Here is a 23,802-nt window from a genome sequence, read left to right as displayed (position 1 = left end):
TATTAGTAGTCAGTCAGTAATAAAATAGCTGTATTTCATCCATCCATGTTTTCAGTGTTTTCAGAGTCATTTCAGTAAAGAGCTAAACACCGTGGGACTTCAAAGACACTGATTTGATTGCAACTTTGCTTTGGTTCATTTTCAATTCACATTAAAGCAACATGTTTTCTACATATCCCATGATATATTTTTTCCTCCTATGAGGTGGCTCACCAAAACACTCCATCCATCTGCTGCTGCTCCGCGACGCCCCCTCTGTCACATTTTAGAACCCGTTGTGGCCCCACCAGTCAAACAGTTGGACCACCCCTGGTCTAGAACATGGGGTGACTGTCACAAGTTTTATTGCAGTGCAAACACGTTTAACAAAATTGTCATGTGCATACATATACATCTGGTATCGTTGTCGTGGTATCGCCATGTATTTTATGTATGAGTGGAGTACTCAACCCTGGTATCGGTAGAGATACCCGACACTGGTGCCGGGTACCGGTGCATCACTAAGAAAAATATACAGGTACAGGTCTCAGAAAATTAGAATATCACATAAAGAACCAATCAAAAAAGGATGTTTTCAGCACAAATGTCAGGCTTTTGAAAAGTATGTCCATCTCTCTGCACTCAATGCTCATTTTTTGACAAAGAAATGTAACTTTCCCACGATATTAACATTTTCGAGGATGCACCCGTAAATAATCCGTCTTTCACCGCTGCGTACGTTCCCCCAGACGCCTCATCCGTTGCGTCGCCCTGAGGAATTCTCCCATGATGCACCTCTTCCCTCCCATACATTTGGGAGGATTCAGAGTTGTTTGATTGATTGGGCGCGCTGCTTCTTCCCTGTCGGAGAGACACGGAGCTGCTCCGTCGTCTCCCTGGGTCTCATTGTCACTTGATTGGCTAATTACTGCCCAACGCCAACGACTGCACATTCCCCACGTCGAGTGTCGGCCTCCAGTGATTAGGCGTCCACATAATCAATGGGCACTGAATCCCGAGCAGACAAGCCAACTCATGAATATTCTCTCGTCTTTGGATGTTTGGCTGCAGTTGATGAAGGCTGCGGTCCAATTGGACGACTCAGCGAGGAGGCGGGCCAGGACAAGTGATTGATTTCTTTTTGAAGAACCCGGCCTTGCAAGAGGCCCCCCATTCAGCTCCTCATGTGCTCATTTATTCTGTATGTGTGTGTGTGTGTGTGTGTGTGTGTATGCAGGCGGTCCCTCAGAGGGGAGGCTGCTGCCAGGCGATGAGATCATCATGATCAACGACGAGCCGGTCAGCTCGGCTCCTCGAGAGCGAGTCATCGACCTTGTCAGGTGGGAACGGTTTCAAGTACATAGAGCAATAAATTAATGAATTTGAAAAAAAGAAATAAAAATGAATCCCTGCATTCCGTCACCATTGGATGTGCAAAGTGGCTGCAGCAATGTCAATCAAGGACCGCACAGCACATTAAAAGTCATTTGGTTTCGTATCCCATTAGAACGGTTCTCATATATTTAAAATACACATAGAGCAACAAGGGTCTTGCCAGCCTTCCGTAAAAATTTGACAAACTGGACCTTTAAGTCAGTGGCCCGGCTCCGCCCACTCCCGCCCAGGGCCGTGATGCTGAAACCAGCGGCTTTGAAAACCATCGATTCCACTGTGAAAACAAGCTGATGGATCAGCAGGAGGGGGATCTGAGGGAGTGGCTCTAATACGGGGACCTTCATTGAGTAGGTCTGAGGAGGAGGAGGAGGAAGAGAAAGAGATGGAGGACAAGGAGGGGTAGCGGGGGGGTAGGAGGAGCAGAAGGAGGAGGAGCCCTGCGGGTCAAAAGGAAGAAATAGCAAAGTTGTTTTGCTGAGTCGTGTGGAAATCACAGTGAGCGCAGGAGTGGCTCCGCTCTGAGGGGCCGTCCTGGTGTTCAGCAGAGATGATTAAATTCCAAGATGCCGTAACCAACTGTAATATCCACCTCTCTCGCTCTCTCTCTCTCTCTCTCTCACACACATACACATACACATACACACACACACACAGACATAATATAATGATAATTTATGATAATGCAAGGCCTCGGGACTACATTTGCAATTTCAATAAATGGGAATGGAAATGGCACAACGGCAAGCTTAATTATTACCACAGATCGAGAGAAAGGGAAAAGAAGCCATCGTTATTTGAACTGGAGTGAAAGAATGTGACCATGTCTGTTCCAACACCAACCAGTTGGTTCAAAGTTTTGCACGGTTAATAGTCAAATGTGCTTTTGGGTTTTTTTTATTACGTTTTTTCCTGTGTGTTGTGTTGACTGTCTGACTCTCCGCCCTCCTCTCTGCCCCAGGAGCTGCAAGGAATCCATCATGTTGACTGTGGTGCAACCCTATCCTGTGAGTACATCCACCCTCCCCAGCCTTCTGCAGGCCCAGCCTCAAATATCACCTCCATTCTCTGGTCACTGCTGCTTGTTGCAAGACCAGTGAGGAAGCAAATGAATGTGCAAACAAAGGGAGAAGTAGGTAATGTAGGATAGGCAGGTAAGTAGGTTGGTAGGTTGGTCGGTGGGAAGGTAGGTAGGTAGGTAGATAGATAGGAAGGTAGGAAGGTAGGAAAGGAAGGAAGGTAAGGTAGGTAGGTAGGAAGGTAGGAAGGTAGGTAGGTAGGTAGATAGATAGGAAGGTAGGAAGGTAGGAAAGGAAGGAAGGTAAGGTAGGTAGGTAGGAAGGTAGGAAGGTAGGAAGGTAGGTAGGTAGATAGATAGGAAGGTAGGAAGGTAGGAAGGTAGGTAGGTAGGTAGATAGATAGGAAAGGAAGGAAGGTAAGGTAGGTAGGTAGGAAGGTAGGAAGGTAGGAAGGTAGGTAGGTAGGCAGGTAGGTAGGAAAGGAAGGAAGGTAAGGTAGGTAGGTAGGAAGGTAGGAAGGTAGGAAGGTAGGTAGGTAGGTAGATAGATAGGAAGGTAGGAAAGGAAGGAAGGTAAGGTAGGTAGGTAGGAAGGTAGGAAGGTAGGTGGGTCAGAGAGAGAGGAAGTTAGGAAGGCTGAGGCCCATGTAAAGTTTAAAAGACAAAACTCAAATAGCTTTAATGACATCAACTAGACACCTTTTCAGCTTTATATGTACAGTCTGAAACTGCAAATGTAATACCCCGTCGTATTGTGCAACAAGCTGACGATATGCTTTAAGCAAATTACACTAAGGTAAAATAAATAAATAAGATCACCAATGATCATTTTGACAGTTTAACTTTCAATCTTTAGTTGCAGTGTTTGGTTCTTCAGCTGTGGGTTTGGGGGTTTTTGTTTTGTGTCTGTGGAAACTGGTTGCATTTTTTAAAGAGGAAAGCAAAAGAAAGAAAAAAAGAAAGCAGATTCTGTTCACGTGTTCATGCTTCTGTTTATCTCTTCCCGCCCATCTGTCTCTCTCCTTCCTCTCCTCTTTGGATGCCGGCCTCTCTAGTCCCCTAAATCAGCGTTCATCAGCGCGGCCAAAAAAGCCATGCTCAAGTCCAATCCGGTCAAAGTGCGCTTTGCAGAGGAGGTCATCATCAACGGCCAAGTTCCAGTTCAGTACCAGCGCACACACACACGCACACGCACAAACACACACACACACACACGCATTCACACACACACACACACACACACACACACACATTCACACACACACACACACACACACACACACACACACACACTCTTGTGGACGACCTGTGTAAACAAAGCCAGATGGTCGCCTCTTGCCTCATAATGAAGACTGTTCTGAGAAAATTGCTACGAAAAACACATTATATCATCATCATCATAAAGATCATGTGAACCCTCATGCGTCCAGTGTGAATCACGTCCCTCCTTTCTTCCTCTTCTCCACCCTCAGAACCCAGTGAAGGACAACTCCCTGCTCTTCATGCCTAACGTCCTGAAGGTCTACCTGGAGAACGGCCAGACCAAGTCGTTCCGCTTCGACAGCGCCACCTCCATCAAGGTGCGCAGTCAGAGGCATCCACGCTCAGCGTCGTTCAGAGAGCACGTCTTTACATTTTTGAATTTGTCTTTATTTTTTCTTCCGCTTCGCTGCTGACACTGTTTCAATGTAAAGAGCGAGCCGGTGGCGACTCCGCTAGTCATCTCGTTAAGTCTGGTATCGACACATCGGCTCGATATCGGCCTCCTGGCGCTCACCGATGCCCTTTAACTGTGGCGGTCAATTGGAAAATGTGATCTTTTTTCCCCTAAAATGACACAGGCTAGATGAAAAAATGACTCGCCAACAGTTATGGCACAAATACAGTATGCCATGCGCTTTTTTTTTATTTTTTATGACACGCTTGCAGCGAGAAGCAGCTGCTGAATGATTTATATTGGACACGAGCTGTCGTTCAGCACCACGGACAGCTCCTTCTCCGTTTAGCAAAGCTGCAAATGCTTTTAGCGTGCACGGTGCGTCTCGAGCAGTGTTTCTCAACTGGTGGGTCGCGGAGCTGTTTTTGATTGGGTCGTGGCTTCACGGGTAGTTTATTCATTTTTAAAAAAAGAGATTTTAATATGTACATATATTTATATATATTTATAGGGAAAATGTTGCATTTATTTTGCAGGACACAGCTTAATCGTTTATTTGCTAGACGTGATAGAAAGTGAGTGAGCATTTTGATTTTAGTGGACTAAATTTGGCTCGCAACTCAATTATAAGGAAAGAAATGTGTTTCGTGGGAGTCCACCGGTTGAGTCGCTGGTCTGAAGGGTCCGTGGTGAAAGTGTGATGGGGGGGAGGCGGGCAGAGCTTCATTTGACACATGTATGGAGCGTGGGCCCTTTGACGCTGCAAAATGCGAGTTGCAGCTTCTCCAAAGTCATTCATTCAGACGCAATCCTCACGCAATTTCTGCAAAACATTCCTTTGTAATTTACTTCAATTCGTTTATCTATTTTTTTTGAATTGTCATTGCCTCCCTCCAGGACGTGATCCTGACCCTGCAGGAGAAGCTGTCCATCAAGTGCATGGAGCACTTCTCTCTGGTGCTGGAGCAGCGCAGCGAGGCCTCAGGCAGCAGGCTGCTGCTGCTGCACGAGCAGGAGACGCTTTCTCAGGTAGGACCACCAGGCCAGTCATTGGCTGGCTGGGACACACACACACACACACACACACACACACACATCCCTACTTGTGTAGTCAAGCCACCTTTGGAATTCCGGTGTCATTTATCAGCTCTGGCACAGCAGCTTATATACACCTTATACACACACAGACACAGACAAAGACACAGACACAGACACACACACACAAACACACATGCCTGTGTGTACTTAGTAATAGGAACCCAAACAAAATGTCTAAACACACACACACACACAAAACACACACACATGCGCGCTAAGCGGCGGCGCCTGCTACATGCTAATGAGGTCCAGTGGTGGCAGGAGGATGGTGTTAAGATTCACGCCACACACACACACACACACACACACTGAGCGATCAGCAGCAGAACAACGCCCCTCCTCCTCCCCCCTGCACGCACGCACACACACACACACACACACACACACACACACACACACACACACACACACACACAAGAGAGAGAGGCTGCGTCGCCACCTTGCAGTGGGACGCTGTCAATAATTGATTAAAAAAAGCGTTCTGAACATTTCAAGGAGGACGCTCTGTGGTTCGTGGGATCAGAAGCGAGCGTTGCTGTTCCATGTTACATCTGCCGAAGTGCACAGCAGCTTCCACTGTGTACATGTGGAAGGACTCTGGTGCATTCTTCATAACTCATTCATTTTTTATGAACAACGGCTTCTACCTTTACCTCCACTATCGATGTGTCCATTTGAAGGTTCAGTCTGTAAAATATTTGGAATTTTTGAAGAATAAAACAGCGACATCAAGTGGTTACATTTTAGATTGCTGCATCTTTCCCTCTCCCTCCCCCTCCTGAGTTTGCCAGTGAACTACGGTGGCCTTCGCAGACAAACCTGGATACCTCGTCCACCTTCTTCTTCATTGGTTTATTTGAGGATGTCAGTGTTATACACTTTTATTAATGTATTTATAGGCAGTATATTAAGTTTTTACCGATATAAACATTATCAATCAAGCCAAATATTACACACCTTTAATCCTCCAATCAGTTGAATGGTGACCCACTGCAGTGTCGAGAGACAAACCCCCTCAAAAACACAGCTGTTCGATTCATATGCTTCACACCGCGAGTCGCGAACGAGTCGTTTGACTGATTCGCTGCAGAAGAAGAGGGCAGACAACGTGGCGCGGCCACATATCACATGATCATATCTCCTTCCCTCTTCCCTCCGTGTGGTCAGGTGACCCGGCGGCCCGGCTCCGACAAGATGAAGTGCTTCTTCCGACTGAGCTTCGTGCCCCGGGACCCCGTGGAGCTGCTGCGGAGGGACGCTGTGGCCTTTGAATACCTCTACGTGCAGGTGAGGGACTCTCCTTTCCTTCACTCGCTCCTCTTTCTCCTGCAAGCCAGCGTCTTCGCCGTCTCATCCCTCTCCCTCTCCTGCCGCAGAGCTGCAACGACGTGGTGCTGGAGCGCTTCGGCCCGGAGCTCAAGTACGACGCAGCGCTGCGGTTGGCCGCCCTGCAAATGTACATCCTGACCATGACTACCAGGCAGAGCCAGAAGGTGTCGCTCAAGTACATCCAGTGAGTTCCTCCCCCTGAACACGGCTCTGCTCCTCGGGTTTCTTTAGGTGTGACATGAGTTCATTCACTACTAGGTGGTGTGCAAGATTTGGTATTCAACTGATACCATGTCAGGGGATACAGGGGATTCACGCCCAACACCCATACTAGTATTATTTTGATGTGTTTCAGTTTGATCTTATTAAACTGAGCTACTCTGAATCCGCTCTTTGATGGTAACAGTTGCCATTCTTCGTTGAAGATGTGGCGAGACGACGTGATTCTCCAACTTTAAGCTCATTATTCCGTTACGTTGCTTTGTGACTGAGATGAAGATAAACAAGGAAGACAATTACTATTCAAATTTGCTCAGTCTGAATTGTTTTTTTCATCTTTGTGGGTTATCAATTGGTTCACAGCCGGGACGCCATCTAGATAAAGCTTTTCTTCTGCTGCACGCTAGATAATTCACTTCTGTTTGGAATTGGAAAAAAAAAAGTTTTATTCCAAGTTATGGTATGGACAACTATTTGTAGTTAAAACATTGCTTACTTTGCTATCAGTCGATATGATACCAACATATCATTGACTCAGCTGGAGGTGTGTCCTTCCAGCTGTGTCCAGGACAGAATAAAATGTATATTTTTAATATAAACGGTGCAGGCAGCTTGCAACACAAGGTTTAACCTGAGGAGCTTTGCGCCCCCCCGCTCCCGACAGGAAGGAGTGGGGTCTGCCGCTGTTCCTGCCCCCCGCTGTTCTGTCCAGCATGAAGGAGAAGAACATCAAGAAGGCTCTGACGCACATCCTCAAAACCAACCAGAACCTGGTTCCCCCGGGGAAGAAGGTGAGCGAGCCTCCTCCTCCTCTTTTGTCTCCCCTCGCCTTTGTTCACAAACTTCTGAGGCGGGCGGGAGGACACGTACCCCCCCACCCCCCTCCACCCACCCATGCCAGCACCTTACACCCCGCCATCCCACCAGCCACCCTCCGTTTCCAAAAATAGCCCCCCCTGCCACGCCGGACCTGGCAGAGGTTGCCCCCCCGTGTCGACCCGAAGAGCCGCCTGCCGCCGCGGCCTGAATGCTAATGTGAATAATGAGCCGGCCACTCGTCAAAACTGCTTCACGCATCATGAAATATTCATATTTTACGCAGCGTACACGGTCCCGTCCAGGTGGCCGCCGACACGGCTTCAGCTTCACTTTCAAAGCCCCTTCGCCAGACTCCGTCATTGACAGTGAGCAGCTGGGAGGGGAAAAGGGTGTGGGTGGGGGTCATCAGGGCGATCAGCTGATGGGAGTTGACTGGTTTTGCAAAGTTAGGTGTTAGCTAGTGTGCTTCATATGCCCTAACTATGGCCCTGGGGGCCATATGTGGCCCGTTAAGCTTTTCAATCCGGCCCACCTAACTTGACATGATATTAATCATGAAGTCAAGTCATGACATAGCTCTATTTCATCCATTTTTTCAGTGTTTTCAGAGTATCTTCAATAAAGAGCTAACAAAGAGGTGGCTCACCAAAACACTCCATCCATCTGCTGCTGCTCCAGCCCCTCTGTCACATTATACAACCCATTGTGGCCCCAACAGTCAAACAGTTGGCCCAGCCCTGGCCTAGTCCCTCTTTCTTGGCCACCAGGGTTCACCATCACGGTGCCTGCGGCAGCCTGTCGCCCCCGGCGACCACATGAGTCACCTGTTCTAAAAATAGCACAACTCTCTGAGCTGCATCTAAAATTCAATTTTATTCAGCCGTGTTAAGTCCTTGTTGATAATTATTGACATCTCATTAACGTGACGAGTGTCTTCACAAGAATCACTGTCATTAATAATCGAATATAGCTCAAGGCTAAACGAGAAAATGTGTTCTTTCAGAAGAGTGCAGCAAACTGGCAGCCCTTCATACGACTCAGTGCCCATGAAGTAGCTCTCAGGTTCAAAAAGGTTGTTGAGTCCTGGCTTGAAGTGTCAGTACAGAATCGGCCTGCAGATGATCAGTCTGTTCAAACAGACCTGTGGATACAGTTTGCGCGGCGCTCCCTCGTTGTCAGTGTTTGATTTGGCTGGTACCAGACTTCGCTCAGGCCAGTCTGTCTCAGTGTTGGCTTCAAAAAAAGTCACTGTGCTCTTCTTGGCTCAACAACAGATTGCGTTCACTCCCTCCATAATTTCCAGGTCCTGGAAAGGTCCCGAGAACATGAGCAGCTCCTGCTGCCGCCGACACTAACTGGAGCCTCGTATGTGATTTAATCCTTCCAGAAAATCATTCCTCTATTCTCAGAAGTACAGGAAATTACTTTTCTTTTCTTCCAACGGACCTCTTTTTTTTGTTTAAGATTGAAGGCTGAGGAATTATTGACCGGCTGAATGGCGGAAAATATTCTTATCTCCAGATTACAAGCAGAACATGCCAGCGACTGGCTCACACTCCATTTTTTTCCACATGAGTTTTGCTTTTTCTGATGTGTGTTTATTTTTCCATTATTATGGCTGACTCTGTATTTACATTTTCGTCTTATTTCATGTTCATCAATCTTGACGTTTCCACCCCTCCAAACTCCCCCTCCCCTTAAAAATCTAAACCCAGAACTTTTTGAGAATCTATAACCACATAAAACCATGAAAATGCTCTGGCAACGCCACCCTTTTCTTGCTAGATTAGCAGTTGCGCCACGTCAGTCCCAATTCAGCCAATTCGTGCCGAACGGCTCGCCATTTGCATTCACACCCGCAACTGATTTCCTTCTCCCTGTTCACGGCCGGACGTGCCGCTGGAAACCAAATTAGCTTTCTCATTACGGCTCGTCACTCAGCCGGCGCCGGGACGGCGGGAAGGAGAAGCGGGTTGGAGGTGCGAGCCAAAATGATGTTTTCCTAAAAGCGAAAGCGTCTGGTTCTGCACCGGTCGGGTCAGACAGCCCATTAGCCTGCTGTTTTCAGTGGGCGGTGACCGACGGTGAGGTGTAATATTACAGGATTACACCGCGCCAACTGGGGGTTCAGATCCTTCCAGAAAATAATAGAATAGAATAAAATAGAATAACAAGAACAAGTCAAGTTAAAAGGAAAAGGAAGAGAGACGTCCTGTAATTGTAATGAAAAAAAACCTCTCACGGAATATATATATTTTTTACGATATGGAAAATGTTATAAATTCATGCCAGAGTGACGATAAATCCTGACATATCAATATCACAACAGTGGTGTGCATCAAAGGTTCAGACCCTGTCATGATGGTGATGCATTTGATGTGCAGATTTAGATTTTTTTTTTTCTCCAATTGAAACTCTTAGATGCCTGCTAATGCTCTGCTGTGCCACTTACCCCCCCCCCCCCCTCGGCACCCCCTACCTGCAGCTGACGGCCCTGCAGGCCAAGGTGCACTACCTGAGGTACCTCAGCGAGTTGCGGCTCTACGGCGGCAGGGAGTTCCAGTCGGTGCTGCTGGTGAGAGACTCTCGTTTCCTGCTGCTCTCCAACCGCCACAGTGTCTTGCACTTCTTCGTCCTCCTTGAACCGTAACCCCTCTCCATCCGACCTTTGCCTCCCCGCCTCCCCCCATCCGCCTCCGCAGCAAGGCGAGAAGCAGACGGACGTGACGTTGCTGGTGGGGCCCCGTTACGGCATCAGCCACGTCATCAACACCCGCACCAACCTGGTGGCCCTGCTGGCCGACTTCAGCCACGTCAACCGCATCGAGATCCTCACTGAGGACGAGACCAACGTGCGGCTGGAGCTGCACGTCCTGGACGTCAGGGTGAGGAAAACAAGCTCCCCTCTGCCTCTTCAACAGTGTTCATTCTGCCCTTTCCTGACGGTTTTCTTTGTCCTTGCTTGTTTGTTTGTTTGTTGCTTCTATTTCGCCAGCCCATCACCCTCATCATGGAGTCCAGCGACGCAATGAACCTGGCCTGCTTGACAGCGGGCTACTACCGCCTCCTGGTGGACGCCAGGAGATCCATCTTCAGCGTGCCCCACTCCAACAGCGCCGGAGGAGACGACGGTCAGTCATCGGTCGGTCAGGGGGGTGAAATAGAAAATACTGCACACGAGTGCGCGGATAGCCAAAGGTCCTTTTTTCCAGCGTGGCGACGCGACTCGGGATCAAACGGGATATGAGAAAGCCAGGATTAACACGGGAGTGACCTTTCCCAGATGTTTGGAAAGTGACGCCGCGTAGCGAAGTCCGCCGTGTGCGACGACACGTTCAGCTCAGTCGCCCCACTGCAAATCATCTTCAGGCTCCTGGTGTGACAGCGTCGCTGAATGAGAGATAAAAGGGGGAATTTGTTTGCTTGCAATGATCTTTCCGACCTCTTGGCGGCACTAAATTCCACACAGTGGACCATCATTGAGGCCTGTCAGCCGCATTTGTCTGGTATTCCAGCTTCACCTCTGTTCATATGGCAGCAGAGCCATCTAGTGTTTGAACTCATCAAATGATGGCAACTCAAGTTCAAACAGCTTTTCCACCTGCAGTTTTCTCCCACCTCAACCTGTTTTCACCCGTGGATCCAGTTTTATATCTAACGCACCAATGTCACTCAAATAGCTCCACTTCAAGCAATATCTACCATGTGATAAGAGAGTTACTAGAATTTGTATTTTTTAAACACAAAAAGAACCAGCATGTTTTCCAACGTAAGAAGTATAAAGTACAGATATTTGTGTACAAATGGAAGTACAGTAAAAAGTAATCAGAGAAAGAAATACTCAAGCAAAGTACAGTTACCAGAAAAATCCTCTTAAGTACAGTGACAAAGCATTTGCAGTTAGTTACTTCCCACCTCTCCCCCATCCTAATAAACTAATCCCCTGCAAGAATTCAAAGTGAATCGTTTTTGCGTGATCAGGGTCCCAGCAGAAGTGAGCTTCAAACTCTAAATACTCTTGATGGAATTTAAAAAGTAAAAGGAGCCTCTTGGTTTTCACACTGTGTCACATGATACAAAATCAAAGTGAATTGTGGTCTGCAGGCCAGGACCGTGTCCTGGAGTGGCCGTACAGCACCTCCCTGGAGAGCGAGGAGGCCCCCTGCGCCCAGGACCAGGTCTACAGCAGGGACTCCCACTTCTCCAACGACCTGCCGCCAGCCAGCAGCCACAGCAGCATCTCCCCCTACTTCCCTGAGCCCCAGAGCCTGGACGGCCGGCTGGCGCCCCCTGCTGTGCTCCCCGCCACACACAAACCTCAGGACTCGCCTCGGAGCGCCAAGGTGTCCTTCATCTTCGGGGGGGACCCGGCCCTGGGCAGGCCCCCCCTGGGCAGGCCCCGGCGGCCGGGCTACGAGCGGCTGCTGGAGAGCCCCGAGGCGGCTGAGCGCGGCCTGCCGTACCTGAACAACGACGCCGACGACGGTGTTCGGCCGCCGGAGCGCTTCCACTTCAGCGGCCTGACGCACGTGTACAGCAACATCATGACGGAGGAGGGTGGTGAGGAGCCCACCCTGAGGGAGCTGCTGTACCGGGACGCCACCGACGACGGCGAGGACGACGACGACGGCTCCTGCGAGGAGGACTCGGCGGGCGGGACACCGCTGGGCGACGGCCCGGGCCCCGGCACGGAGAACGGCGCCGGCACCCCCTTCCTGGCGCTGTCCAGCTCAACTGACGATATCATCGACCTGACGTCACTGCCGCCGCCTGAGGGCGAGGGCGGCGTGGAGGACGAGGAGGAGGACGATGCGTTGCTGCAGACGCTCAACCTAGCCATCGCGGCGCCGCCACCAGACTTCCAGGACAGCTCGGACGAGGACGGCCGGGACGAGCTGCCCGTCACGCTGATCGATGCCGTGGCCACACGCAGCGACGGTGAAGGCAGCAGGGGTGGGGACGGGCGGCTGGAGGGCGCCGTGGTGGACACCCTGCAGGCGCTGGAGGCGCTGTCCGTCTCCGAGCAGAGGCCCCTCCCGCCACCGCCGCCGCCGCCCAGCGGCAGCAATCCAGGTGTGGTGAAGTCATCGTTGTCTTGGAGTCGCTGTGATACTAAATACGAAACGTCAGGCACCTTGATTGTCCACACCAAGCTTCCTTAGAAATATGGTGGTGCATGATGGCAGCTAACTGAGGGCAAGACCCTTAATGATCTATGGAGATTCTTATATATATGTCTATGTATATAAACCATTCCATGGGTAGGAAAACCAAATTACACTTATCCATTTTTATCAATGCATTTATGGCCAGTATATTAAACTAATAACAAATATGAGAATAATAAATCGGCCCAACTTTTTACATATTGGACGTTTAATGTAAGTTTCAGCAAAAGTAGTGTATTTTTTCTTCAGTACTAACCCATTTCGACACGCCCACATAAAGAGAACCGGTAAAGAAAGAAATCGGTAAAATTTTTGGTTTTGTTCTTCAGTACTTTCTTAACTAGCGTCTGTTTCTTGCCTCACCAGGAGTTTACACATTAAGGGGCTTCAGCCCGGAGTCGTCCTCAGACTCCGGCAACGAGACCAACTCCTCTGAAATGACCGAGATCTCCGAGCTGGCTGCCACCCACAGGCTCAGCGAGAGCCACATGCGCCTCCTGGTGGCCACGCGAGAGGGCTACCAGCCGCTGCTGGAAGAGAAAACTGAGTTCCCCGTCTCTCCAAGCAGTGGCGGGGCAGTGCAGAAGAAGCCCCGCAGCCCCACCCAGCACCTGCAGCCGCCGGCTGTCCCGCCAAGGAGGAGCCCCCTGCCGGACGCCGCGCAGCCGCCCGCGCCCCTCAGCTTGGAAGTGAGGCTGCAGGCTCACCTCTCGTCCACGCTGCAGCGGCCCAGCTCTACCACGCCGGGCGGGAAGCACCACAGGAAGTCGGCTGACTCCAGCGGGAAGTACAACACCTTCAGCACACGGGATGGGTACCGCAGTGAGGGCGCGGGTGGGCGTGGCCACCCGGACTTCGACCAACGCACCTCCTTTCGCGAGCGCGGCGATAGCCAGCGGCGGCCGGAGAAGAACGCTGACGGTCTTGCCCGCGAGCCCCGCAGAGTTCCCCGCCCCCCCTCGTCCACCTCTGACAACCTGCTGGACTTAAACCTGGAGAACTGCAGCGGCGCCAACAGCAACGGCGCCGAGCAGGACGAGCACCTGGTGGTGGCGTCACTGCTCTCCCCAACCAAGAAGCCCAGAGCGCTGGAGCAGGGGCCGGACATCCCGGGCGAGCATCCACCCATGTCCAGGCAGCAGAGCGTGGCACGGCTGTGCGAATACCACCTGGCCAAGAGGATCTCCACCCTGCAGGGTGAAGTCCACAGCTCTCTACAGGGGTCGCTGTGCTCGTCCCTGGACGCTGGAGGTGGCGGCAGCACCGGAAGCAGCGTTTGTGCCACCCCGACCGACTCGCCGCTGGGCCCTGGCGGGGCGCTGGAGTCCAAGCACCACCACCACCACCAGCACCAGCAGCAGCACCACCTCCAGCGCCACCCGCTCTCCAGCTCCTCGTCCTCGCTACTCCGGATGCTCAACCACGATGACGGCGGCGGAAAACAGAATGCTCAGGTGAAGGACCCGCACCCCCACGCTGACCCCGCCCTCCTTCGCAAGATGCTGCCCAACATCCACCCTCCTGCTGAGCAGGCCCGCCCATCTTCAGCCACGCCGTCCAAGCACAGAGAGCCGCACGCCGCGGGGGGCGGCGGCGGCGGCGGCGGCAAAAAGTCCCACAATGACTTGCAGGCAAAGCAGCAGGCCTGCCTGAAGGGGCTGAACCAGAAGGAGGGTAGCGAGGCCTACCGGCAGCTCATCAACTACCTGACGGTCAGCCAGATGCACCAGGGAGGGAAGCTGCACGGCGCCGGCATGGGGGCGGCGGTGAAAAAGGACACCAGGCGCTTCATCACCAGCAACCCCCAGCTGGTGGAGATGGTGAAGAGCAGGGGCAATGCTGCCGGACGCTACCCCTGCGGGCCTTCCTCCGCCGTCACCTCGCCGCTGCTCAACCCCAATTTGGCCGCGCAGACGGGAGGCAGAGGCTCGCGGGCGTACCACTCAGCTACGCTGCCCGCAAAGCTCAAGAGGAGCCCTGACGTGCACGGCCAGAGGCCCGGCGACTGCCTGGATTTCGGGGCAGCTGCCGCCGTGGTGGCAGAGAGGAGGAGCTCCTTCTCTGGTTTGGAGATGGAGCTTGAGAGGGGAGGTGTGGACCCAGAGCACTTCCTCTCCCTGTGCAAGGGAGAGGGTTGCGCCGATGGGAGCCGCCCCCCGCCTCGGTCCAGGAGCCAACCCGGCGGCGGCGGCACCGATGACTGGTTCAGGTCGGAAGGCCGAGGGCGCCACCAGGCCCGGCAGCTGCCCAACGACTCTATGTGTTTTTCTACCGTTGGGGGCCACAACACCCTCTCCTTGGGCAGGGACCATCCGTCGGCCTTCACCAGGCAGGCATCCACGGGCTCCAGGTCCTGCATCGCCTCCCCGACACCCAACTGCCACCCTTCCCCTCCGCCACCTCCCCCTCTGCCTGCTCAAGTCAACTGCATCTCTGGCGGCAGCTGCCATAGCGGCAGCGGCGGCTGCCAGCAGAACGCCCTCCAGCCCCGGCAGCTTCAGAACCACATCCAGGCGGCCGTCTCACCAGCCCCGCTCTTGGCCGACACATGCAGCCTGCAGCGGGGCCGGACGGAGCTGAGACGGAGCTGCAGCAACGCCACGGCCACTTCTGGCAGCGTAGACGCCCTGTTTGACAAGGGCGCCGCCCGCGGCCGGGGCCAGCAGCCGCCATCGCCATCGGCCCCACAGCAGCAGCAGCAGCAGCAGGGCGATGTTGGCCGAGTGCAGAGGCGGCCGGCGAGAAAGCGCCTCTCCAAGAGTTACTCGCAGGGTTCTGTGTCCTCCTCCCACGCTACCAACTGCTGGCCTGTGGGTGGCAGGGCGGATGGCCGGCGGGCGTCAGTGGCGTTCCCACTGCAGAAAGACGCCAAGGGCGTCAAGGGCTCCCAGAAACTGGAGGCCAGCCCCTGGAGGTGCAACGGGCCCTTCAGCTACTGCTTCTTCAAGCGCAGGAGCGAGGGCGAGGAGGACGAGATCGAGTGGGAGAGGCCCCGCCGCAGCCGCAGCGACTTGGACGGCAGCGAAGGCGTTGGCGGCATCTTTCCATGCGGCGCGGCGATGGACATAGCCGGCGAGCAGCTGTACGGAGAGGTGCTGAACAACATGAGCTTCAGCGACCGCCTGGCGCGGATCAACGCGCTCAAGGACCGCATGTACAGCCATCCATCGGGCTTCACCGACGTGCGGCGTGACGCCAGCGAGCTCATCGCGCTGGTGAGGTCCAGCGTGGGCCGCTGCGACCGCGGGCCGCAGATGCCTTTCCAGGACGTCTCCCAGTACAAGCACCTGCTCTCCATCGAGTCCAAGGAGCTGGGCCGGGCGTGCCGCAGGATGGCGCAGGCGCACACCAGCCCCGAGGAGATGCTGCTGGCGGTGACCTGCAGCTTCCAGGTGCTGTGCTGCCTCTGCGAGGCCTGCATGTGTCTGGTGCGTGGCCTGGGCGCCTCGGCCTCCCACCAGCAGAGGGAGGTGGTGGCCAAGGTGGACGAGGTGGTGATGAACTACATCTGCCTGCTCAAGGCGGCCGAGGTGGCCACGGTGGGGGCGCCCGGGGAGCACAGCGTCAAGGCGCTGGTCCGCCACTCCAGCACCATGTCGGCCATTGCCAATGCGCTTACCCGCTCCCTTAAAACGCTGCTCAGCAAGTAGAGGCTAACCTCCCTCCCCCCTGTGCTTTATAGCAGTGTTTTTCAACCACTGTGCTGTGGTAAATACATTTTCCAATTTCACTTAATTGATCTAGAAAAAATTAATAACATTCCTTTGTGGAGTGACTGTGGCTTTAAAAGGAATGTAAGCCAATTTTTCTCCCTCAATTTCTCCCAGGATATCAGTTTTTGTGAGCATCGAAACAGGCCCAGGTTCCACACTGAGTGAGTTTAAATACATTAAGAGACTATATTGTCATTATTAGGCTAAAAAGTGTAATTTTATAATATTTTTGTTGGTGGTGTGCCATCGGATTCTTTCAGTGTAAAAAATGTGCCGTGGCTGAAAAAAGGTTAAAAAAAACAAAACGCTGCTTTATAGTGTGGCCTAACGCTGTCTGTCTTGAAGCGTCTCGCTTTTTGTGAGCCCGCCATGTATCTTTAGGGACAGTCTCCAACATCGCAGTGACGTCCGAAAACTGCGTGGAGTGGAGTAATACTTCAGAGACGAGGAGAACTCACATCAGATAAATGAGTGAGATGCTGCACTGATGACATTCTTGTAGTGTATCTTTACAAAAGCCATATTGTCACAGAACTTTGTCACATGACATGTACTTATTAGATACCCTTTAACCTGTACATTACGGATCTTATTTGAACAAAAAGATGTATATAATGTACATTCATGCAATATGATTCTATTATTTAATGTAGCAGATTCAAGAAGAAGCCATTGAGTTTTTATTCTAATTTGCTCTAATATTGTACAGCAATAGAGTGAATTCATTTTCAGTTCAATCAGTTCAGAAAAGTGCAGTTTTACTAAAGATATATATTGTTCTTATATTTATTCACCTGTAGAAATGTAAGTAAATGTGTCACTGTCAGGCCACTGAGGAAATTATGCTTTTGCTATTATTTTGTTCACCAAAAATCTGATTGAATATATGAGAGACTGTTTGGGTTGGTTTTAGGGGGAAACAAGGTTTTTTTTTGTTTGTTTGAGATATTGAAATACAAAAAATACTTTAATTTTACTGCTGCTAGCCCTCTATTTTGCCACATTGATATGAAGTAACAATGTAAAAAAGCTGCCTCCAGAGAAAATATGCATACATCTAATAATAGAGTTCTATAAAATTATTTGAGGAAGAATTGAATGAATTATTCCAGATCAATATCCTGTGTTGAACTTAGAAATATGAATATTCTCATTTTGTTGTGTTTTTCAGCTCTTTTTGAATAAGTTTTGTGATCAAATGATTTGTTATGACGAGACTGTGTGAGGAGATGCAGTTTTGTGTCTTCAGAAAAAAATAATAATGCAAGGACTGTTTTCTTTTAAACAACTGACCAGTCAATTAAAAACATTTTACACATACAGTGTGTCTCGCACTTATTCTCAGATGTATTTGTATATCTTAGAGTTGCAAGAAAAAGTGCAAACGATACTTACAGTCTGTTTAAGCAAGTAGTTCGCCAGAATAGCAGCATTCTGGGATTTGTAGTATTGGCGCTACATGTGCTGTATAATAGCAGCAGGCCAGCAGCTCTAGCAGTGATATTGGCCTCACTGGCCAAATATTATGACCCGGGCCAGAGTTTGCCACCAATGGCAAAATACAGTTCCCGCTGTTCTGAACAGTGGACGCTCGAGCGGCTGCTCGCGCCGAGACCTTCCACCCGTGAGTGGCAGACCGAGGTCACGTGACATCGGTACATTTTTTTTTTTTTTTTTTTTTTAAACATACGGCACGGCGCCTAATTCCGCACGCGCCGTGCCGTCCGCCAATCACCTTAGCGCGCGGCTTGACGTCACGCCTGTGGCGGCAACTCGGCTGTCGCGCGCTCTCCTGCAAAGCAGCATTGTGGTGGTGGTAGTGAAAGAAGACAAGACCAGGAGGAGGGAAAGAAGAACTGACTTCACTGGTTCACTGCTTCTCCAGGGACGACACCGCCGCTGGTATTATTATTATTATTGTTGTTCCTCCGCACTTGTCAAACCGCCGCTTTGCTGCGAGCTGGAATGCGTTCACAGCTGTAGACAGCGTTGAACAGTGGGACTCCCAGTGGGCAAAGTTTCTGTCGGGAGAGGGGGGGATTTAAAGTTGAGCTCGCGGCTAGCTAACTCTCGAGCTGCGCCGCCGCCTCTTCAGCCCCAGCATCATGAGCACCGTGTGTCAGCCTCGCCGGGCCGCCCTGGTGGAAATACCTGCTCCACAGCCCAAAATCGCAGGTAAGCTTTTTGCAGAAACAACTCGCTTTATTGTTTTCAGTAGTCGGAAGGGCGCCAGCCGCTCCTGCTACCATGCTAAATGTTAGCGCCAGAAACGATAAGCAGCCAAAGTTTGAATTCGCATGATTTGCTGTGAACCAGTGGCGTAATCTCGTTTATTCACTCATCAACGACTGATTAGTGGGTGGGAGTACTCACTCATCAAAGACTGATGATGTATTGTCTAAATGTAAATGTATTGTCATCCACACAGGATATACTACAGCCCTTTACAGCTGGACTTGAATTCACAGCAGTCACGAGACAACTGTGTTAAAATAAAGAAAGGAAAAAAAAAAAAAAAAAGAATAGATCGTTAACGCACTTAAATAGAAAATGAAGTTTCAGCAATCAAGTGCAAAAAGTGGTGCAAACAAACAAATAATTCCTCTAAAGCGACACTAAAGCAGCGGCAAAAACATCCGTTTAATCACATTTTTAAATGGGAAAGTCAACGTTGTGTCAAAAAATGGACTGATGCCTTTTTTTTAGTGGTTTTACTGCAATTCAGGACCTTTTCTAGTGGTTACATGGTGTATAGATGCATCTCACGTAGAGAGACCGCACCAGTGCTTTGAACGTTACCTTCCCATTAAAGGCAGTTGTAGCTGCTTAGCCCTAATAGAAGCAGGCCACACCAACACCAGTGAGACGTTTTAACTTTGTTTCTGTTCTTGTTGTTTGTAGCTCGGATAAGGAGGTCCTATTTGGAAATACTCGGTGCCCGCCTGCCCCCGTCGCCACTGCCCAGGGGGAGGAACGTGCCCGCCGGCTGCACAAAGCGGACACAGTCGGGCAAGTATCCCCACCACTGAACCGAGCGCTTGTAAAAACCATGCTTGATGTAATATTCAGCAGCCGGCTGCTTGCGACGGTGCATGCAATACCAAAAACGGGGCCGTTCACTTTTAAAAGATTGTATGATATACAACCCCCTGGGGTGTCGAACGTACGGCCCGCGGCCTGGATCAGGCCCGTGAACGGGGTTTTTGCGGCCCGCAAGATGATTTTTGCAAAGTATAAAAACGGGAACGAAACTGCTGTTCTAAACGTGTCCACCGGATGTCACAATATTGTTGCTGCTACACTACGAAATTGTTAATACCGCTGCCAAGCTACGTTGTCTTTCTACCGACACTATTCCGTCTCCTATCGGCCGCCCTCATTGCCCCAAAAAGTCTGTGTTGTAAAAGAGAAAAGTGGGTTCAGGATGCTGGTTGTGTTGCAAGAACGCAACCACTAAAACAAAGACATCAATCTCAAGTCTTGTTGTTGTTGTTTTGAAGTTATTATTATACCACGATTTTACCGGTCTGGCCTGATTGGGAATAGAATTTCCTCTTTGTGGCCTTGTGAACTAAAATAAGTGTGACACCCCTGGCTTCATGTTTCCTATTGAGCCCCCCCCCCCAACTTAGCTCCCTTTGTCCTCCTTCACACATTGTGAGCATTTCTCCTGCGCCTTGGTTTTGCAGTGGACTTGTCCCTCCGCGGGGTGTGGGCCGAGAGGATAGCAGAGCGCTGCGACAAGATGGACCGGCCCCACGCTCCCCTGTCCAGGCAGCAGGTGGTGCAGCTCATCAGCTCGCTCATTGTGGTCCAACAGGTATTTCCACCAACCCCCCCCCCCCGCAGTATGTCAGTACGTCTCACCTATTTTTTTTTGTTGTTTTTATAAGTACAATGGAATGTGAGCCAAAACATGTGCTGTGTTCAAACCCAGAGCCAAGAGCCCAGGATTCTGGCCTCGGACCTCAAGTATCTCCAAGAGGACCTGCAGCTGAAGAAAGCCAGTATTTATAGGTCCATACCGTACTCACGATTCGGCTCCAACAGGGACGCCCACTGCTACAGGAAAGCCTACCCTCACATGGTGGCCTTCAAAGTGAGTACTGCTGCTGCTGCTGCTGCTGCTGCTGTAGTCCTCGCAACATGTTGTGCAATGAAATGATGTGGAGTTGCAGCAGCCTCACTGCAAACTCTGGAGTTTGGAGGAAGGTTTTGGCAACTGACCATAGCTGCTATCTTGCGCCGACATTTCCTAAGGAAGCCCGCCTGACGGTGCCCTAAATACCAAATGCGCTGTCAGGCGGGCTGCCTTAAGAATTTTACGCACTGGACCTTTAATGCAACGGACTTGAAATACATAATGGGCAGATTGACTCTGCAGCCCTTGAGTTAGGAGTTATTTCTTAGTCCCACCGCCTTTGAAATTGTCTTAACTGTATCAAGCAAATTCCACATTGCCTGCCGATGACTCAACAATACGTGCTCTTCATTGATCCTACTTGTGCCCTAGGTTTCATGTCAGGAGTGGAGCCGAGTTCTCCTCCAGAACAAAGAGTGGGACGCGGTGTTGGAGCACGCGCTGATGGCGTGGCGCTACGTCAGCGAGCTGCCCCAGTGGGACACGGCCAACCACAACGCTCTCAGAGAACAGTGTTACGGCATCCTGTCTGCCAACTGCCTCAGCGCTCTCCAGCACTACCAGCCTGCCGCCAGCAGAGGGCGCGAGCTGCTCAGAAGGTACGTTTCAAAGGTAGGGCGATGAGCTTTGACATCATCAGACCAAGGCAGCGGACGAGGTAGAACTCGATCAGTGCAAGCAGGTGGTGTGTTGGCATCCAGAGCTCCTCAATGCATCATCTCACTCTGTCACTGGAGTCAATGTCTGGAAGGTCCCAGAGTGACCCTGATGTTGACGGTGGTCCTCTAAATGTGCAACGCCACTCAGGTGCCTTACATTTTGTGGCAGTGAGAGTCTCCACTGGCCGCCCGCATTCTTCTGAGAAGTTTCCGTCGCGCTCTTGACGTGGCAAATTTAGGTAGCCGGCGTTCAGCCTCAGCGAGGTCAGCTCGACGCGTTCGCCAGCGGCTTTCGACTTAAATGTCAGCCGTCATCAATGCAACAAGGTCGTCCTACTGGAGGCCTGTTTTGCCACCCGGTGGATGTAAGTTCACTCCCCCTTTATCCCTTTGTTGGTTTTAAAGCCCTTCAGGACGGCACTTGACTCAAAGGTCTGATTTTCATGCTGAATATGTTTTTTATCATCTTATATAATCAGCTGAGGTATCTCACTTGGGCGATGGTTCGTGGGACTTGTTACCTCCTAACCAGGCTTATTGTACTTGGAAACGTTCCCTATTATATTTCAATGTTTTTCTTGTAATTAGTTGCAGTGATCATCATTGTATGTAACTATGTTTATACTGAGTTGGGTGGACAGAAATCTGACAGTTAAAGCTTTCGTTCCCTTCTCTCTCCCTGCTGGTATCTCCAGGTTGAAGATGGCTCAGTTTTCCAGCCAGTGCATTGCGCCCTGCATCCAGGAGTTCCAGAGGATCATGGGATGTGCCAGTGGCTCCTCATCGGACGTGAAATAACTCAAGAAACACTGTGAACAAACTGGAGACTGCAGAGTGAAAATGAACTTCTGGGTTTACGTATTTATTTATGTTGTGGTTCATGGGCCAAATAACATTTTTTTTTTTTTTTTTTTTACGTGACTGATTTATTTATTCCCAACTGTCAAATGTGCGTGTCAACAGAGACCAATATTTACCCGTTTCAAAACGCAATAATTCCCTTTGAATAAAACTGCATTTTTTCTATATAAACTTATAAAAGTCCGCATTAACAGCTTTTGTAATATATTTTGACTTTGATTTTGTTTTTTTTTAATGCAAATTAAACTAGAGTTCTCCAAAGAATAATCAAGGGAAGTGTTATTTTGGAGACAACTGCGTCTAGTCCAACTGTGAGAACTTTGTCTAGAGAAATGCCAACATCGACAGTGGCATTGTTAAAGTATTCAGTGGCCTTCTTGTATGGACGGGTGTATTTGTTATCCACTCAAGACTTGAAACAGTAGAGGTGCCTGACTTGTTCTATGTGTGTCATGTCTTTGTCTCATATTGCACTGTCTGTCCTGAAAACTTGAAATTCTGATAAAATAGACCAGTTTTCTAATAAAGGTGTGACATTAAAATACACAAAGTTATTGTGATAATGTGTTGCAATGAGCAGAGCATTTGACTCTTTGAACCGTGGGTACGTAGTCACAATAGTGCTTTTAGTCTTCAATACATTTTAAAAATACCATTTTTTTTTTTTTTTTCATTTTAGTGTTGTGACCTTTCTGTTCCCACTTTTGCAACATTTTGTGCGCGACAACGTTGTCTGTCTTTGATATATTGTTGCGTCGATGGCCAATTTGTTGACTCTCCTGTTTACTCGCCCTCTGAAAGCGAGGCTGCCGCTTTTCGATTGAGGGTTTGATCGATGGGAAAGGGATCGATCGCGCCTTCCTGTGGAGTTTTCGAGGTTCGGGCAGTTTCGCCTCAAAGCCACTAGATGGCACCAAAGCTACACCGCCGCCGAGCGGGCGAGCCAGCGTTCGCCGATGGCGCTGTGAGGACTCGCGCTTTCCGCGTTGCAACAGCTGTTGCCATGGCAGTGTGTCGAGTGAATATTAAATAAGTTGGAATCGCTATTTGTGGCGCGAGGTAACGAGTGGGAGGGGCGAGGCATGATTGGGATGTTGTTGGCTGACATGCAGACTTCCCGCTGCTGGATGATTGGTGCGAGGAGTCCCACTGCAGCAGAGGCTGCAAACATTTTGTCACAGGAGGAACGTCTCGAGCCGTGTTCCGTACCATACGCTGGTGTGTTTTTTTATTTATTTATTTATTTTTATCTAAGATGAGGGTAAATACAGGTGTTCATTTCAGTGGTATTAGCCTGAACCACCACCTGTAAACCTCCCCTCTGTGGCTCATAAGCAGAAACATGGACATACATGGGGGCACGACCTCTTGCAAGATTGTCCCCTCATACAACCATAGTGGTTGAGGCTGTTTCCCCGCTTATAAATTGATGGCCTGGTTGAATGGAATTGCTTCCAATGCCATTGGGAAGTAGAAAAATAGCATAAAAATGCAATTAAGGGCAAAAGTGCATTTAGCTTTGGTGATGTTTGTGACAGTGATTAGCGTCTCCAAAAAAACGAGCCACTTTTCCAAATGCATTCTGTCACTGGAGGAAGCCCGTGCCTCGATTCCCCTTTGCCCACACAGAGAGTGATGCGGTCCCATATAAAGCCACTTGTCAAGTAAAGGAGGAAGGAGGCTTCAGCGTGAGGAGCGTAGGATCCCAGTCTTTTAATTGGCTAAATCAATGAGGCACGCTGACAGCGG

General features: G+C 50.3%; 2 protein-coding genes across 2 annotated transcripts in view; both read left to right on the top strand.

The window, feature by feature from the left end:
* The window catches only part of LOC142904873 (FERM and PDZ domain-containing protein 4-like), a 32,494-nt gene extending 14,840 nt beyond the window's left edge, over positions 1 to 17,654 (top strand). Inside the window, exons 4-16 of the mRNA XM_076051238.1 lie at positions 1,217 to 1,319; positions 2,333 to 2,378; positions 3,445 to 3,549; positions 3,862 to 3,969; positions 4,944 to 5,075; positions 6,312 to 6,431; positions 6,521 to 6,657; positions 7,357 to 7,483; positions 9,997 to 10,086; positions 10,214 to 10,396; positions 10,507 to 10,642; positions 11,616 to 12,584; positions 13,046 to 17,654. Coding sequence (XP_075907353.1) covers positions 1,217 to 1,319; positions 2,333 to 2,378; positions 3,445 to 3,549; positions 3,862 to 3,969; positions 4,944 to 5,075; positions 6,312 to 6,431; positions 6,521 to 6,657; positions 7,357 to 7,483; positions 9,997 to 10,086; positions 10,214 to 10,396; positions 10,507 to 10,642; positions 11,616 to 12,584; positions 13,046 to 16,329 — 5,540 coding nt within the window. The 3' untranslated portion in view covers positions 16,330 to 17,654. The remainder of the gene's footprint in view (positions 1 to 1,216; positions 1,320 to 2,332; positions 2,379 to 3,444; positions 3,550 to 3,861; positions 3,970 to 4,943; positions 5,076 to 6,311; positions 6,432 to 6,520; positions 6,658 to 7,356; positions 7,484 to 9,996; positions 10,087 to 10,213; positions 10,397 to 10,506; positions 10,643 to 11,615; positions 12,585 to 13,045) is intronic.
* Positions 17,655 to 18,125: 471 nt separating this feature from the next.
* Positions 18,126 to 22,603, top strand: LOC142904928 (uncharacterized). Its single transcript, XM_076051337.1, has 7 exons — positions 18,126 to 18,294; positions 18,488 to 18,567; positions 19,294 to 19,401; positions 20,082 to 20,212; positions 20,330 to 20,491; positions 20,906 to 21,132; positions 21,888 to 22,603. Exons 2-7 carry the CDS (start codon positions 18,498 to 18,500, stop codon positions 21,988 to 21,990), a joined length of 801 nt encoding a protein of 266 aa, XP_075907452.1. The 5' UTR covers positions 18,126 to 18,294; positions 18,488 to 18,497; the 3' UTR covers positions 21,991 to 22,603.
* The last annotated feature ends 1,199 nt before the right edge of the window (positions 22,604 to 23,802 follow it).

The sequence above is a fragment of the Nelusetta ayraudi genome, unplaced genomic scaffold (genome assembly GCF_046127955.1).
Source record: "Nelusetta ayraudi isolate G7.1 ecotype Tasmania unplaced genomic scaffold, CSIRO-AGI_Nayr_v1 ptg000134l, whole genome shotgun sequence".
Taxonomy (NCBI): Eukaryota; Metazoa; Chordata; class Actinopteri; order Tetraodontiformes; family Monacanthidae; genus Nelusetta; species Nelusetta ayraudi.
This window is presented reverse-complemented; position numbering and strand designations above follow the sequence as displayed.

Coding starts and splice junctions, on each gene's coding strand:
- LOC142904928 (XM_076051337.1), top strand. CDS start 18,498: ATGAGCACCGTGTGTCAGCCTCGCCGGGCCGCCCTGGTGGAAATACCT. Junction 18,568..19,293: donor TCCACAGCCCAAAATCGCAG/GTAAGCTTTTTG, acceptor TGTTGTTTGTAG/CTCGGATAAGGAGGTCCTAT. Junction 19,402..20,081: donor CACAAAGCGGACACAGTCGG/GCAAGTATCCCC, acceptor TTGGTTTTGCAG/TGGACTTGTCCCTCCGCGGG.